Source organism: Psammomys obesus, unplaced genomic scaffold (assembly GCF_907164565.1).
Source record: "Psammomys obesus unplaced genomic scaffold, mPsaObe1.curated_primary_1811, whole genome shotgun sequence".
Classification (NCBI taxonomy): domain Eukaryota; kingdom Metazoa; phylum Chordata; class Mammalia; order Rodentia; family Muridae; genus Psammomys; species Psammomys obesus.
The window spans coordinates 2,877,196-2,893,588 of record NW_026596152.1 but is presented as its reverse complement, the minus strand read 5'-3'; the positions used below and the strand labels follow the sequence as shown (position 1 = coordinate 2,893,588).

The window sequence follows — 16,393 nt, the reverse complement described above, 5'->3', positions numbered from 1 at the left end:
CATGGTGACACGCAGAGCACTGAGGGAGTAAGTGACATAAGAGGGGCTGGCTTGTCAGAAATGGTCAAAGAAGGTCTTCCCACGCATAGCAGACTGTAGCAGGAGATGGGCGGGAGGGGGAGAGTTTGCATCTCAGAGTGACTGACAGAGCCGTGGAAGCAGGAAGGGGCATCTCTGGTTCTAGAGGACGTGATCCTGCCAGGTGCCCTGCCGCCTTTGCCACAGTGTCGACAGAACTAGGAAAGGTCCGTTTTTACGAGCAAGCTTTTAGCAGGGCGGATATAACCAATCGCCAAAGCTGGGGACCGAGAGGTCCCAAGGGTGGCCAGGGTTCAGGAGTGGCAGAGGGGTGGACAGCTGCTGGGGTTAGCCTCCTGTGGCCGGCACCATATGGCTGGCTAAACAGCAGTACCGGCTATGGAGATGGGAGACCCTGGGGGTGGCACTTATTTCAGGGGATGAACAGGAGCCCTATCTGGCTGGTGAGCGATGAGGGATGAGCCATAGATGCCGCCGAGGCCCTCATGTTGGAGACAAGGAAATGGGAGTCATAAAGCCACAGGAGCACTTTGCCCAAGGTCATCCAGCTGACAGGCAGAGGCTGGCCAAGGACATGTAGTGCCAGCGTTGGGGACACCTAAGAATGCCTCAAGTGGCTTTGCTAGGACCACAGGACACATTGGGTAAAAAGCCTATTGATTCCCCAGCTTCAGGTTTCGAGATGAGGTCAGAGAAATATATGGATACAAACCTCCTGAGGGTAAGAGGTCTCCCTCTGTGGGTGTTGGGGTGATCCTTTCCAGCTCCCATGATTTAGCCATAGTACTGTCCCACTAGCCCAGAGACAATACTCTTGGGAAAAAAGAGAACAAGAAAATAAGCACTTGGATGTGCTCTGTGAGGCAGGCATCACGCGGGGTCTGTGGGTATCATTCTAGGGACGGAGGTATTATCACATATGCAATACAGGTGAGAACACTGAGTGTTCTCAGGGAGTGACAGTAGGACTTAGGACATACCCTAGAGCCTCTATGATGCCCCCATAAGTTTGGGTCCTGGACATGTCAGGATCGTGTATCATCTGTGGTGGAAGAGAGACATACACAACACAGCAACAGTGCTTGAGCAATTCGGGGATGAGGGAGTTACTGGGTAGGATTGCCTGCTTAAGATGTTTCTCTAGCATAGAAATTATGGGCCAGTGCAGAAGGGAAAGGGGGCATTTAGTCTACCCCATGGTAATTTAGGGACGCCCTTCAGGCTACTTTCCATCCCTGCCTTGATTAAGTCTCCTGGTGGACTTGTCTAAAAGACAAGGCTGCCTAATCATAAAGTCCTTAAGGCTCCCGCAGATTCACCAGTAAGTCCTTAATGCTTGGTGCCATTACTCCATGTATCATACTACAGCTCTGGTTATAAGGACCCTGATATGCTGCAAAGTCTTCTGTAGGAAGGTCTGTTAAAATGGCTCCATGGTGGCAATGACATTTATCATGAGAAACAGCTCTTCTAGATTGGTCTATTCAGCTTGCTTCCCACATGGTGCTTAGACACTATCCATGAAGCTAGGGGTGACAGACGCTGAGCCATTCCCACTTTGGGCTCCTGTGACTAAGACTTCCGTAGATGGACATAGATGCCTGGGTTCCTGCTTTCAGTCTTGGCGTATTCAATCAGAACATCTGCAATCAGATCCAGCCATGCCTAGATTCCTGCTTCTAACTGCTGGGTATTTAGTCAGAGTCTATGGAATCAGATTCAGCCATTGGTCTACTTAGAAGGTTTCTGTGTGGAAAGTGGTAGCACATGTCTGTAATCCCAGCCCTTGCGAGGCTGAGGCACAAGGACTGTGACTACAGACTGAGTTTCAGACCAGCCTTGGCTATGTAGCAAAACTCTGTTTCAAAAAAATTTAAATTTTGGGGGGAGGAGGACCAGGAGGAGGTGGGTGTGGCACAATTTGGGGATGCAGCCCAGAGATACAGCTAGTTTTATCGCCCAAGTGCCAGGAGGATTGTGAGCATCAGGCTAGACCGGCAAGCAACAAGTACACCGAGTGGTTTAAGGCCTGCTTTGGAAAAATGGAAATGCTCCCCTTCCCCTTTGACATCTGACCTCTGCTTCTGACCCTTCCACAAAAATGGACCACACTCTTTGTGCCCATTCTGCTCAGAAACAGTGCGAGACACTCCTCAGGCAGGTGGGACACTCCCAGCTCAATGAGAAATACTGAGCACGAAAAGCAAAGTGAATAAACTTGTTTCAATGAGTAGCACAGCAAGAGGAAGCAGTGTGGGAAGATGACCCTGTCTGCAAAGGGAGGTGGTTAGGAAAATGGGTTTCCCTGTTCCTGGTAAGATCTCAGAAAGCTTGCTCTATGCAACACCTGACGCCCCTCAGAGGCACTTTAACTCTCCCTCAACCAATGTGTCTGGAGTCACTTTTCCACACCAGCCTTGGCCTGGGCACATGCCAGGAAAGCGAGGTGTCCCCATCATTTCTGCCTAATGACAGGGCAAGGACATTTGCAAAAAGGGGTGGGGGGAAGGAAATGTATCTTAATATAAATTCTGAAAATCTAGATTCCAAAACCCTTGTTTCATTATGCACTTGCTTAATGTCTTTGCTTCTGTTCCCACCCGGCTGGGAACAGCATAAAATGTAAGGAGACACCAAAAAGCTCCATAATCTGGATAAATAATATTTTAATGTAATCATTCAACACCAAAATTATTGATAAAAGGAACACACTGTCAGTACTGTAGACAGGATCATAGTTGAAACCCATGCTGACACCCTGGGGCTTCAGCTGCTGCCTTGGTGCCAAACTTTATCCTTACAAGTGGCCCGTGGACTATAGTTAGTGGGTTTGGTTTCTTTTAAGTGTTGCACAAAGTTAAATTTTATCTCATCACTGAGATTTCCAGAGTGACTGATCACCTTAGATGGTTCACCCTTGTCCTGGCCTTACCTGCAAATCTCCTCACAAAGAGAGCAGCCACAATGCACAATCAGACTCCAGCTGCAGATGGACTCTGTCCTGGGATAAACTTATGTAAGGAGATGATCCGTGGATATCATCTGAGGTCCACATACAACAGAATATCTTGAGTTTCATTTGTGGAGCCTGACAGCCTTGCTTGAGAAGTGTCAAGGCAGTATTTCTGTCCACAGAAACATACCCCACCATGGACACATACCCAACCATGGACACATACACTTGCCCACTAAAAAGCAGCCTTTCTCCCCATCTGCACAATGTTTGCACAAACAGCTCCCCCCACCATCACCCTGCATCCTCACTTCTTGTGGTTTGTGTAACTGAGGCACAAACCAACCTTGACTGATTTCCCATTGGCATGAAATACCAATAAGCCTGGCAGATGTAGAGCCCTGGGCATCTCGTGCCGCCCTTAGCAAGCCCACACTCAGACAGAGTCCTAGTCAGTCACCTGGGTTTTCAGCACCTAGGTAGGAAGAAGAAGAATCCTTGACCATAGGAAGCCAGGTTATCGGAGGGTCAGTGGGGAACCAAGTATGGAAGGGCGCTTCTCAGCCTAGGGATGTAGAACTAGCAAGGCTGGTAAAGTTCAGGAGGGCAGGTGGAACCAGGAAGAAGACAAGGACCAATGGCAACATTCCAAAGACTCCCAACACCTGCGGCCAAAGACCGGATGGCTGACAGTGGGATCTTTACTGTCAGCGTGCCTGGATTTAGAATCACCCGGGAGAAGCACCTTTCATTGTGCCTTAGGACCTTTCCAGGGAGGCTTAACTGAAAGGGAAGACCAAGCTGAACACGGGCAGTGCGGCCCAAGCCAGCTGAGTAGAACGGAAGAGGAGAGTAGAGCGCCAGAATCCATCTTTCTCTGCCGTCTGACTTCCTGGTTTTCCCAGGTTTGCTGCCAGCCTGATTTACAACCTCGCCGCCTCCCCATCAGACCACAGTTCCTGACCCTGAGGGCACCTCCCAGAAGATTCTGTCTCAGTGATTTTGATCTCTTAGTGAGTGGATTCATCAGCCCCAGCTGACCAGAAATTACAGACTCAATTCAAAAAAGCTCAAACAGCCAAAACTGAGTCTTCACTTCCCTCTGAAAACTCACAAGCCTCCATCAACTGTGTTTCCCTCAAACTCTAATTACCCAGCTCTCACAGTAAGGCCCACTAAGTTTTGAGCACTCAGTGGCTTTTCCAGCCTGAAATTCCAACACTTCTACAGTCCTCCCCAAAACAGCAAGACCAGGCTAGCCACAGCAGTAGCTCACTCTCCCATACCAACTGCTGTCGTAGTTTGCTTTATTTTGCCATGATAAACATCATGACCAAAAAAAAAAAAAACTTTGGGAAGAGAGGAAAGGGTTAATTTGGCTTTCCTGTCACTGAGTGAAGCCTGGATATGATCTCAAGCAGAGGCAATGGCAAGAACCATGGAAGCAAGTGGCTTTACTGGCTTGTTCATCATGGCTCACTCAGGCTGCTTTCTTACACAACCCAGGACCACCTGCCTAGGAAGGGTACCGCCCACAGTGGATTGAGCCCTTCCACTTCAATCATCAGTCAAGAAAATGTTCCCACAGACTTGCCTACAGGACAGAATGATGGAGGAAAGTCCTCAGTTAAGGGTCCCTCTTCCCAGAGAGGTTTAGGTTTGTGCCAAGTTGACAAAAACCACCAAACACACTGACTAGGCCAATGACCCACCATCTCATGAGCCGCCTGCCCCATTAGGACCCATCTCACAGCCATGGCGGACTGTACTCCCAAAATATGATCCCACATAGCACTCCCTCCCTTAAATTGCTACTTGCCAGGTATATTGGCCACAGCAGTGAGAACAGAAACTAGCGCATACAGTAGTGTGACATTTAAACTTCCATCGACCCCAAACAGAACTGAGATGGAGAAAGGGAGATGAGACTTAATGGGAGGGGAAGAGAAGAGAAGCAGGGAGGAGAGGGGGCTGGGGACAGCATGGGACCACTTCTTCCGGGGAGCAGCAAATGCCGAACAGCAGCTCCCTCCATCCTGCCCAGGTTTGGCCGAAGGTGAACCTCCCAGAATTTCCTCAAGTGCTTGCCAAATGCTTCCAATTTTTGGTCATCATCTCAGACTCTTAGAATGCTGACCGTGATTCCCCAGAACTTGACACCTCAAAGCTTCCGTATCTAAAGCTCCAGCAGACCCTACACCCATTCTCGGAAGGGGGCCATGTGCCATGCGGGGGAAGAAGTACTGGCTGGACCCTAGTTAATAAATGACTTCTCTTCGTGGTGGGCTCCACTCACTTGGATTTAGGGCAAGCCCCAGGGACCAGTGGACATTCTGGAAAATATGCCTGACGAGGGGAGGGCAGCAGAGTGACAAGGGCAGGAGGAACAGTGCGCATTACACAGACTCATTTATACAGAGCATGACGACCCAGGAGAGACTTCACCTCAAAGTGGGGAGAGCGGGTGGGAGGGTGATCCTGGGCTCTACAGCATCCCTCCTAGAGTACCCAGTTGCAGAGCTGGGGCGATGGACGCGGCTTTAGATCTCACTCTCTTCCAGGATCTCCTCCACGGTATTGGCCAGGGTGAAGTCCCCATCGCTGCTCTCAGACAGGCTGATTCCCCGGGGCCAAGTTCCATGGCCCCGGTGAGGCTGTGCCCCCCGATCTCCCAGGGTCCCAGAAGCCGATTGAGAGCTGCACGGTGAGGACCGCAGCTTCTGCAGTGTCTCGGCACCGGCACCGTCTCCCTCCGACAGCTTCTTGGAACATTTCCCCAGGAACCGGAAGTTCTTCCCCAGGACACTCGCTCTGCAGCCCCAGTGGCGAGCTAATAAGAAGCGGCCCCAGGACTTGCGCAGTTCCGCCTTCACCTGCCAGGGGAGACAAAGATGGGGTCACCATCTTGGAGTCGCTGCTCACCTGTCCATTCAGCAAGTTACCTACTGAGCGCCTACTGGGGGCTGCCTTGGGGAGATTTACCTTTCAGGTGGTGAAGCAGAACAAAGACAAGCAAGACGAGAGAGCACATCTAGCGCAGCGTGGTAAGGGCTGTTAAATGAACATTTTGATGGAAGACTGGAAGCTTTAGATAAGGGGACTTTGCATAGAGGTGCTTCAGCTGAAACCTGCCTGGCAGATAAAGAGCTCTGGTGTGGAGACACAGAAACAGCAGCAGAAACAGCAGTGCGCACAGCAGGGTTTGTTTGCTGCTGAGAGGGCTGTGTTCTGCTTTAGGAGATGGCCCCTGGAGCAGAGGATGGAGAGGATGAAAGGGGCCGGGAAGCCACTAGCTCCTAAAAACACTGTCCTGGCCTCTGCCTCTGGCCCAGTTAAGCCTTTGCCCAGGTGCTATGCTTTGGATAAGGCTCTTGTTTGAAGACTTTAATCTCCCACCCTTGCCCTTTGGGAAGGTGCTGGGACCTTTAAGATGTGAGGCCTAACTGAGGGAAGTTAGTTCGCTGGGGAGGGTCTGTTCCTGAAAAGGATATTGGATATGAGTGCTCCCATGCTCTCTGTCTGTCTCTCTCTGTCCGTCTCTCTGTCTCTGTCTGTCTCTGCCTCTGTCTGACTCTGTCTTTCATCCCTTCCTTCTCTCCTTTCTTCCCTCATTCATGAGGTGAGCACCACATTTCACTAGGCATCCCCATCATTGTGAATTGTCTCACCACAGATCTAAAGGCAAGATGGTCAGGCAACAGACCATTGGCTGAAACCTCTGAACCCATGAGCCAAATAAACCTCTCTTTCTTTGTACGTTGATTATCCTGGGTGTTTGTAAAGTAACGGGGAAAAAAAAAAAAAAAAGAAAACTGACTACCACACAGAGGAAACAGAATGCAATAAAAAAAATTTTTTTTAATGTAAAAAGCATAGCTCCCGGTGTTCAGTGTTTATTCTGTGCTGAAAATGCCCAGGCACTGAGAACAGGGCCAGCTGTTATTCACACTTCACAGATGAGAAAACTGAAGCTGAATGGCTAACCACAAAGCTCCTGAGTGATCAGTCAATGTTTGGGTGCAGACCTTTAAACCCTAAAGTCCATGCTCGTCTCGACCATCACATTTTAGTCCTACTGTGTTGCCAACAGACCAAGGGCTGGGTTCTGAGAGTCTCACACCATTCCTGACATCTTTTCCTGTGAGTCTAAACTGCCCCCCATTCTCTCTCTCTAAAGGATGCTCACAGCAAGTATTTGTCCCGATATGTGCCCTAGGGAGCGTAGAAGCATCGTCTCCACCTCACCAGAAGCTGGGATGGCAGCATTGAGAACATACCTCTCCATTGGCAAAGCCGTACTGCAAGGCCACCAGAAATCCCTGGAACAATGGGAAAATAGAGTGTGAACTACTGCTCGGCAGAGGACGTGTCTGTGGATCCCCAAGAAGAGTGTTTGCCATGCTGCTGGTGCCTCTGCTTACCCAGGCAACCTTCTGGGTACTAGAGGTACAATTAAGTTCATTATAGTTGGACTCCCAAGACACGGGGTCATTCACTCAATGGGACAAATGCGGGGAAGGCTCTGGTCCCATTTTTACTTTTCTGTGGTGGTTACTGTCTAACTCATTTCTACCTCCTCTTCTTTTTCCTTGCTATGAGTCTCACTGCGTAGCCCTGGCTGGCCTCGAACTCACAGAAATCTGATTGCCTCTGCCTCCCAAGTGCTGCCAACTTGTATTCTTTCACGGAGCCTATGGCACAACTGTCAGTCATGAGATTCTCATGTTTTAGGTTGGCCATCACCATAACAATTGGCCCAAACAGGCTCTGTGACAGGAGCAAGGCCAGTGAGAGCCCTTTTCACTGGAAAGGAGAGTAGATAGTACTCTCTCCCACATGTCCATCATGATAATTATAATCATGGGCAGTCTAAGCATAGAGATGGTTACTGGCATCTTCCCATGTCACAGAGAGAGCCCATCTGGGCATGAAGCCAACAAGAGAGACCAGTGATGGGGAGACAGATGGCTCCTGGATTGTTTGTGGACTGCATCCAGTTATGGCCGGTCCCGAAATTTTCACTTGCGCGCCTTAATAAACACCCTTAGCTCTTGTCTAGCTATTCTCTTGATAAACACCCTTAGCTCTCGTCTAGCTATTCTCTTTGAAATGACAGATTGTTTCCCAGCAGGGGTTTCTCGTCTCACTTAGCACAAAGTAAACAGAGTAAGCGAGGAAGGTCTGAGGTGATCTGCGCTCTGGACTTCGGTGGTTCTGACTTCATTCTGTGCCCCATTTTCTCTCAGCCACTACATTCCAGCCACCTTGGTGACCCTAAGCCAGAATGTCCAGGGGAAGACTGTCAGACTCTCAGCCACAGGACACGCATGTGACTATAAATCCTCGTTGCCTTGGCCACCAAATTACACACAACAGACACTTAACATACAGACTTGAAATGCTGGGACTTAGGAGGTTTTTTCCTGGTGACCCTGAATGTTTTGTTGCAGAGTATGTATTGTGTGTGTTTGAACATGTGTTCAGGTGTCTGTAGAGGGCAGAAGAGGATGTTGGATCCCCAACAGCTGCATTATAGGCTGTTCTGAGACACGAGATGTGGGTGTTGGGAACCGAACTCCAGGCCTCTGCGAGGACAGCTAACACCCTTAACTGTCGCTCCATCTCTTCAGCTCCCATATTGTTATTTCTGAAATTGGTTCGCACCTCAGAAATTTTCTGATTTCACAGTAAAACATAACCACGGTCTTAGAAACAAAGGTTTCCTCTCCATGTGTAATAATGGTCACTTCTCAATTAATGTTCAAACTGTTTTACAGAATATGTCCCAGGCAGAACCTCTGTTTATGTTCAGATTCACTTAGCTTGAAGGTAGTGTGTCCCAGTTCACTGTGCACAGAGTTCACTGTCACTCTGGAAAAACATGACTTTTCTGTCATTCTTTAAAACCTAACTGACACCTGGACCGATGCTGTTCAATATGGCGGGGGCCTAAACGAGGGTGTGGACACCACTCAGGGGCACCACGGCTCACTTATTCCTCGTGCCCCTTCGAACTTTCTGTGATGTTCTGCCCACAAATTTCTACCTAATTTGGCCTCTTAAAATTTGGATATTATCTCAAGAATCACATCCAAAAGGTCTTTGCAGGTTTCCAACTTTAAACACTGGACTTCCAGCATGATTCACCATTTGGCTATTGTCAGCCTTCTCTGTATCACTCACAGTGAGAGCAGAATCCATACCTAGACTTCACTATCAGATCCTGAGCACCTAAAACTATGTGGCACATAAGAGACATGCATTACATATTGAATGAATGAATGAATGAATGAATGAATGAATGAATGAATGAATGAATGAGTTGGGCTTCGGTCACTTGGAATAAAGGGTTTTGTCACGTACAATGTCAACCTACTTCTAAACTGTGATGACACGCTTTATTTTCTATTATTTTCATAGCTATTTAGAATAGCTGTCTTGGCTTTTCCTAACTGATGTGTGTCTAACATATTGGAAAAGATATGTGTGGGCCTTGAGCACTTGAGAGTTTAAAGGAAGATTCTCAAAATGCCAAGACCCTACAAAGGAAAGGTAACATCTCCAACTGAAGGGTCACAATGACAGACTGACTCTATATCTTATCTACCTATCTACCTACCTACCTATCTATCTATCTATCTATCTATCTATCTATCTATCTACCTATCTATCTATCTATCTAGGATATGGTCTCACAGGGTAGCTCAGGCTGGTCCAAACTCCTACCTCAGTTTCCCACATCCTAAGCTTTCACAGGTATGCACCACTATGCCCAGCTTTCCTAAATCTTTTGACTGTAATGAAATACAACCCCAGGAGGCGGTTGTCTCTGATTTTCTTTATATTCACTTCTGCCAACCTGTCCCTTCTGAATAATACCGGGAGCCTCCCAGCTCAGATTCTGCCGGCAAATGTGGGTTTTCCCTTTTCTTGTGCACCTGGAGAGTCCACAGCCATGTTGCTCAATGGAGGCTTGGTAGTGCAGTTCATCCTTTCCACACATGAAATTCAAACAGGGTCACAGCTTGCTGTGGGATCACTGGAAAAGCAGTAATTACATCTGAGCACGTGGTGGAAGAAGAGGTGGCTTTTGGTGGGCCAGAATCATCACAAAACCAGCTAAAACAGGATTCAAATGACAGGCATGTCTTCACTTCACTGGGTTGGGAAGATCCTGCAGTCTGGCTTCTGCTCCAGGTAAAGCAAGTGTGAAGGGGCAGGTCCCACAAAACACATGGCTCTCACTTCACATGTCCCCAACATGTGGCCATCGCTCCAAAGACCTGATGATAGCAGGAGGCTGATGGCTATGCAGTAAACCTTTGAAGAGCAGAGGGGACTCCAAGGCAACGAGAGAAGGAAGCTGATGGGACTAAGCCTGCTCTTGCTGATTCCTTTCATAGAGTCACCAAGAAAAGGACCAAGAAGGCATCAAACATGTCTCTCCTCATCTGCCAATCTCCACACTCACCTGTGAGATATGGGGAGCCTGTGACTACAGCCAAGCACTTTCTGTCTCCACCCCTGTTCAGAGCATGCTGTGTCTGTGAATCCTCATGTTCCTTGGTGGCACAAGCAGGCAAGCAGAGCTTCTGCTGCTGACTGGGCACTATGGCAGCTCCTCTCCAAAGACAGCCCCAGTGTTTTTTCTCATTATACAGGGTAAGTCTGTTCCTCACACTAAAACCTGAATATCGTTTTCTATCCTGAGTCCAAGATGACCCTGTGACTGTTTACCAGCATAATGTGGCGGAAGCATCGATCTAATTAGGTATTTACTTCTGAGCTTATGCCTTCAAGGGATGAAAATTTCCACTTGCCCCCTCTTGGAACATTTGCTCTCGGGGTGCTCCAGGAATCCAGCTGTTATGTTGTGAGATGCCCAAGATACATGGAGAAAAATGGAGCTCGCTCAGGTCCTATCTGAGCTCCTGACGGGCAGGTCACATCACTGTGCATGACCCTTTGAGGGTTCCAGCCTGGTGAACCTTCAGTTGTTTGTAGGTCCAGCCAAAATTGCATTTATCAAAAAGACCGTGCATGCAAAGCCTGGAGAATCCAAACCTAGTGATGACTACTTTAAGCCACGAAGTTGGTAAGTGGCTTATTACCTGAATGGCCAGCGCATCCCCAGGCCTGAAGAGTCTGGCAAGTGAAGTTTCCTCCTTAGAAATTAGGTCCCATGGTCTCTACACAAGTGCTTGGTCCTTAGCTTGCTTGCATGGTGTGTGTGGTATCAGGTGATTTGGGGCTTACGTTAACCAGTATGGCAAGAGGCCACCAAACAGATGGAGGATTTGCGTTTGTTTTGTTTTTCTCTTTCGAGATTACCGTTTGCAGAAGATTAGAGCAAGCAACACAGGAAAGTCAAATTACTCAGTCTCAGCTTTTGAAATTCCCCCAAAAGATTGAAATAAATTAAACATGTTTCAATGATGGGGGTGGGGCATACTGTTACCAATGGGTCTAATGTCTCAGGCTAAAGCCACGAAGAATTTAGGGGAAGAAGAGCACCGCTCAGTCGCTGTGCCGTGTCCCAGCTCTGCCTCCTGAGTCACTGGTGTGAATGAAGCGGGAGGAGCAAGTTTTTTCTGCACAGCATCTTGGCACCTCACCCCTCGGGGCGACAGAGGCCAAAAGACTGTGGTATAAGGAACTTGGTGTCCCCGGGTTACAGTCTTTCCAGGCTGCCCAGGCTGCCCAGGATCCCCTCCATACACTGTGTGGCATACTGGGTGTGACATGGTGGGCCCAGCTGAGGACTTCATCTAGATAAAGCTTCCATCTTTGACTTGGTTAGCACATTTGCACTCTCTGCGCCGCAGCTTTTGTCTTTCAGATGGGTATGCTAACTCCAAAGGATTTTGTCAAACCAACTTTCCAGTGTGTGAGTTCAATCCCCTGGTGGTGTTTTTGTGACAATGTACAATGTAGTAGTGATTATGTTGACAGTTACATGAGCAGTCCAGGGCTTACAGCATGCATCCTGACTTGTCACAGCTTGTGTCAGGTTAACAGTAACTTCACGTGGGTAAAGCATAGAAATTTGTTCAATATATCCCCATTCATTCTTTCCTCTTTTGTGCTATTTTTGTGATGCCTATATAATCGTTTTATGTTATTAGCTCATTAACATAATCACTGCTGCATTGTACAGTCATACTGTGTCTTCTGAATCAGTTAAGAAAAAAAATATACCACTTTGTCTTTATTTAATTCTGTAGCAACCGTTGGCAGTGTTTTAACTTCTTGTGAATTTGAGTTACCCTACAGTGTCTTTTTCTTTCAGGTCTTCCTTTGAAACCCCTTGTACAACTGTCAGCAAATTCTCATCAGTCTTCATCTACCTGAGGACATATGTTACCTTCATCTTGAGACAGTTTATCTGGCCACGAAGCTGTTGATTGACATCTTTTTACTTATGCCATCTGCCCCCTGCCACACCTCTGTCTTCCTGCTTGCCTGGCCGGCTCCTATTCTGTAAGGAGTTGCTATTCTTTTGAAATATTAAATATCTTGCTTGTGAAAGAAATCTTGCTATCCTACCCAGGCTGGCCTTGAGTCCGTGGTCCTCCTGCCTGATACTAAATCAGCTGTCTACCAACTGAGCAGCTACATTCCAGTGCCTGTAGCTCTCTAGGGAGAAACTTTTGCAGACTTCTTTCTCCTTCACTCCAGAAGCCCCACTTGATGTCAACATCAAGTGGTTAATTTGAAGTTGAAGTTGGTTTATTCTATATTATTACTGTTACTGTTATCATTATTATTTAGCCTTGGCTGTCCTGGAATTCACTCTGTAGACCAGGCTGGCCAAAAACTCATAGTGATCCACCTGCCTCTGCCTCCTGAGTGCTGGGATTAAGGGCGTGCACCACTGTCCAGGGAAGTTGATTAATTCTAAGACTGCTACTACAAGGGGAATGTGGCTATGCCTATATGCGTTCCTGAGGTCTGTCCCCTTAGTGGCCTCTGTCCTCTCTGCACCTCTCTGCACCTATATGCCTCTTCAGTCTCACCCTCTTTCACTCTAGCCCAGGACACAGGCTTGCTTTAAAATGCAGACTGCAGTACAATTATCAAGATGTCAGCTCTGGGCCTAGGCACTTAAAATGCCCAGCAGTTCCTGTTCATACCATGCTCTTGGGAGGCCTGGGCTGCCACATAAAAGGGCAGTCACTCTGTGGAGAGACCCCAAGGCAAGAACATATGGGAACAAGAGACCTCAGACCAAATGGAAGAAAGGAACATAGTTGATAGCAAAACATGAGGCCCTGGGAATTCAACCCAAACGAAGCCAGAACCAGCTCAGGCTGTTGCAGGTGTGTGCACAGGGCCCCAGCAGGCTTCAGCAGGCCAGTGCTCAGCCCTCCCTCCATGTCCTACCTTGATGCCTGACTTTCAAAGTCATGAGAAGGAATAAGATTGAGGGCCACGTTAAGCTGATGTTTCATAGGGAGTCAGCAGCAGTTAACCAAAGCATCTGGGTAACCAAAGCTGAAATCCTGTTTCTCGTTATGGTGCATACACATCTGTCTGGAGTAAGAGCCTCCTGATCTGGACTCTCCCTACCCTAGCGGTATTGTGTGTTGTGTGCATGTCACAGGACGCACAGAAGAGGTTCACTTTGTAAGATGCTCTGCAGACTGCACAGCAAAAAATAGGCCCTTAATAAAAGGCTTCATGGTGACACTCAGTTAATATGATCATGAGTCACATAACCTATAACAGTCCAGGAACAAGACTGCTTTTCCCTTCTGAGTCACCGAATCATGCTGGCAGGGTCCCGGCAGCACTTCTCCAACCGTACATCCTACTAATGTCATGGGTCCTCACCAGTAAAGCCTGCCTGTGCTGGGAAATCTGTCGGTCCCCAGCTCCACTGTTGTCTGTTTGGCCCCTCTGTATTTTTCTTCTCTGAACCGAGGCGTCAGTCAGAATACTTACATGGAAGGAGCTCAATGTCAGCTGGATGAAGAGTCGAATAAGCTTTGAAAATCCTTGAACTTGGTCATCGGTGATGAAAGAAAAGAGGATCTCGTGAACCCCCAGCAAAGGAATGAGGAGCAGTGTTGACTTTGCCAATCTGCAAGAGACACCAAGTAGCAGTCGTGTTGGCCTGGCTGGGACTAGGCCACATGTCCTGCCCTGCTGTGCACATCTGGACTGAAAATCGCTCACTCACTCTTGGTTTATTCTTTGTGACCTTGATCACTCTCATATCCCTGTACATAGAAGATACTCAGGGAACATTTACAGAGTGAAGGAATCATCGCCTGTGGGATATAATGTCTACAGATATTGATGTCTGATGGAAATTCCTCTTCTATGGAACACCCTTAGATACCACCCAGATTTTATGAGTTTCCTAGTACGTGGCTGGCAGGTCCCAATATTGCTTTCTCTCCCCAGAAATTCTTTTCCTCAGATGGAAAAGAAAATCAAGTCACCCAGGACCACACAGACGCCAAGGAGCCATCCCCAGCCTGGACGTGGGACCTGCCCTCGGCTGCCCCTCAATCCTGTGACTGTGGGAGCTGCAGGAAATGAGCCTCCTCATACGGTACACTAAAGTACATGGCGTGGAGGCTGGTGGTTGTTTACAATCTACACACAAAAAAGACAAACATTCTTTTGTACCACCCAGGAGCAAAGTGCACAGCTGGGACCCAATTGCTCCAAACCGGTGAATTCCAAGCACTGCCGACTATAAAAATTCCTTTCAAAGCCTTTAAGATATATACAGTGGGTCCTCCAAGTGCACAGGGACCCAACCAACTGTAGACCGGTTGCCACAATCTCTTCAGTTGTGCCTATATAGAACCTGCACGGAGTTGTTTCCTCGTCATTGATTCCTAGGCACTGCAATACTGCAGCCATTTCCACCGCCTTCACGCTGCTTTGTGTACGAGACACAGTGCAGAGATGACTGAAAGTACATGACGGGGGCAAGGACAGATCGGGAACTGAGAATGCCCGCTCTTCTTCTAGAGGACCCCAGCTCTGTTCCCAGCAGCCACATCAGGTAGCTCACAGCCATCCGGGACTCCAGCTCTGGAGAAGCTGAAGCCTTTTTCCAGCTTCCATGGGCTCCTGCACACACCTGACATGCACCCACATAGATGTATACACATACTACATACATGAAAATAAAGCTGAAAAAATAAACTATATGGATTCTGGAATGGGTCTCCCATGTCCATCAAAGGATATCTTTCTAGGTCCCAGTGTGACCAACCCTGAGACCAAAACTTCAAGAGGCTGCAGGGCACTCTGAGGAGTAGTGGAGACTGGGAACGACCTCACTTCACCACTGATCTGCCTCTTGATTTGAAGTTAACAGAATTAGCAATGGTGACTCATATTCAGTGAAAAAGCTAAGCTGGTATCTAATCCACACTGGAAAAAAAACAGACCTTAATTGTAATGTGCTTTTAAAGCAAGTACTTATAGAACCAGAGTAGGAGGAGGCCCCACCAACACACACACACACACACACACACACACACACACACACACACAAACGAAGTAAAGATATTACAGAAAGCAAAACTTTATCCTGTGTCTGAGACACATTCAAATGCATGACCATCCATGCAGCAAAACATTTGGCTTCTTTACGGCCTACACAGAAGCGGGCTCAACTTGCCCATGGGGCTGAATGGCCCCAGAGCCTTAGTGGTCAGGGGAGCCCTGGGGAGAGGTGACTGACAGAGCCTGGCTATGTGCTTCTGCATGCTTCTCCTGAGGGGAGCGGCTTCCGCCCCTGCCCCCACCCACGCTTAGGAAAGAACATTTCTAGGGAGATTTTTTTTTCCTTTTCCTTTTTTGATTGCTGAGGATTGAGACTCGGGCTTCACGTGTACTGAGCATACAGATATACCACCAAGCTACAAGCCCTGCCCCTAAAGACTATTTTGTTGGTGTGGATATTCAGGAACATTCTTGCATCCTTTTGACTCAAAAGCTGCAAACTGAAGAGCACAGGTTGGGATTTGACCCGAAGGCTATGTTTGCTTAGGATGTAGAGTCGTTTTTACCGTAGGAGACATCTTTTTTACTGTAGGAAGTGTAAGCAAGGGTACTGGAGAATCCTAATGGCTAGGCCCCCAAACTCCTGCTTGACAATTGGCTCTAGCTGGCTGGAGATTCTCCCTTTAGACCATGGGTAAGAGGGAGCCCATGGTCTCCAGCCTCCGCAGGGCCTGCTGTACTAGCTCTGTGCTGATTGGAGCCTGAATCTGTGGCCCCTGCTCTGGGTTATCTGGATTAATAACACATTAGCACACTGATGAGCAGGCCCAACTGATTCTTGGGCCATATTATGGCACTTACAGGTTTTTAGATTTTTTTAAATTGTGTGTGTGTGTGTGTGTGTGTGTGTGTGTGTGTGTGTGTGTGTGT

The 16,393-nt window shown here is 48.0% G+C and overlaps 1 protein-coding gene across 1 annotated transcript in view; it reads right to left on the bottom strand.

Annotated features, from left to right (window-relative positions):
• Positions 1–5,483: 5,483 nt before the first annotated feature.
• The window catches only part of Glp2r (glucagon like peptide 2 receptor), a 55,306-nt gene continuing 44,396 nt past the window's right edge, over positions 5,484–16,393 (bottom strand). Inside the window, exons 11-13 of the mRNA XM_055594365.1 lie at positions 13,937–14,075; positions 7,270–7,311; positions 5,484–5,865 (exon numbers count right to left, since the gene is read on the bottom strand). Coding sequence (XP_055450340.1) covers positions 5,533–5,865; positions 7,270–7,311; positions 13,937–14,075 — 514 coding nt within the window. The 3' untranslated portion in view covers positions 5,484–5,532. The remainder of the gene's footprint in view (positions 5,866–7,269; positions 7,312–13,936; positions 14,076–16,393) is intronic.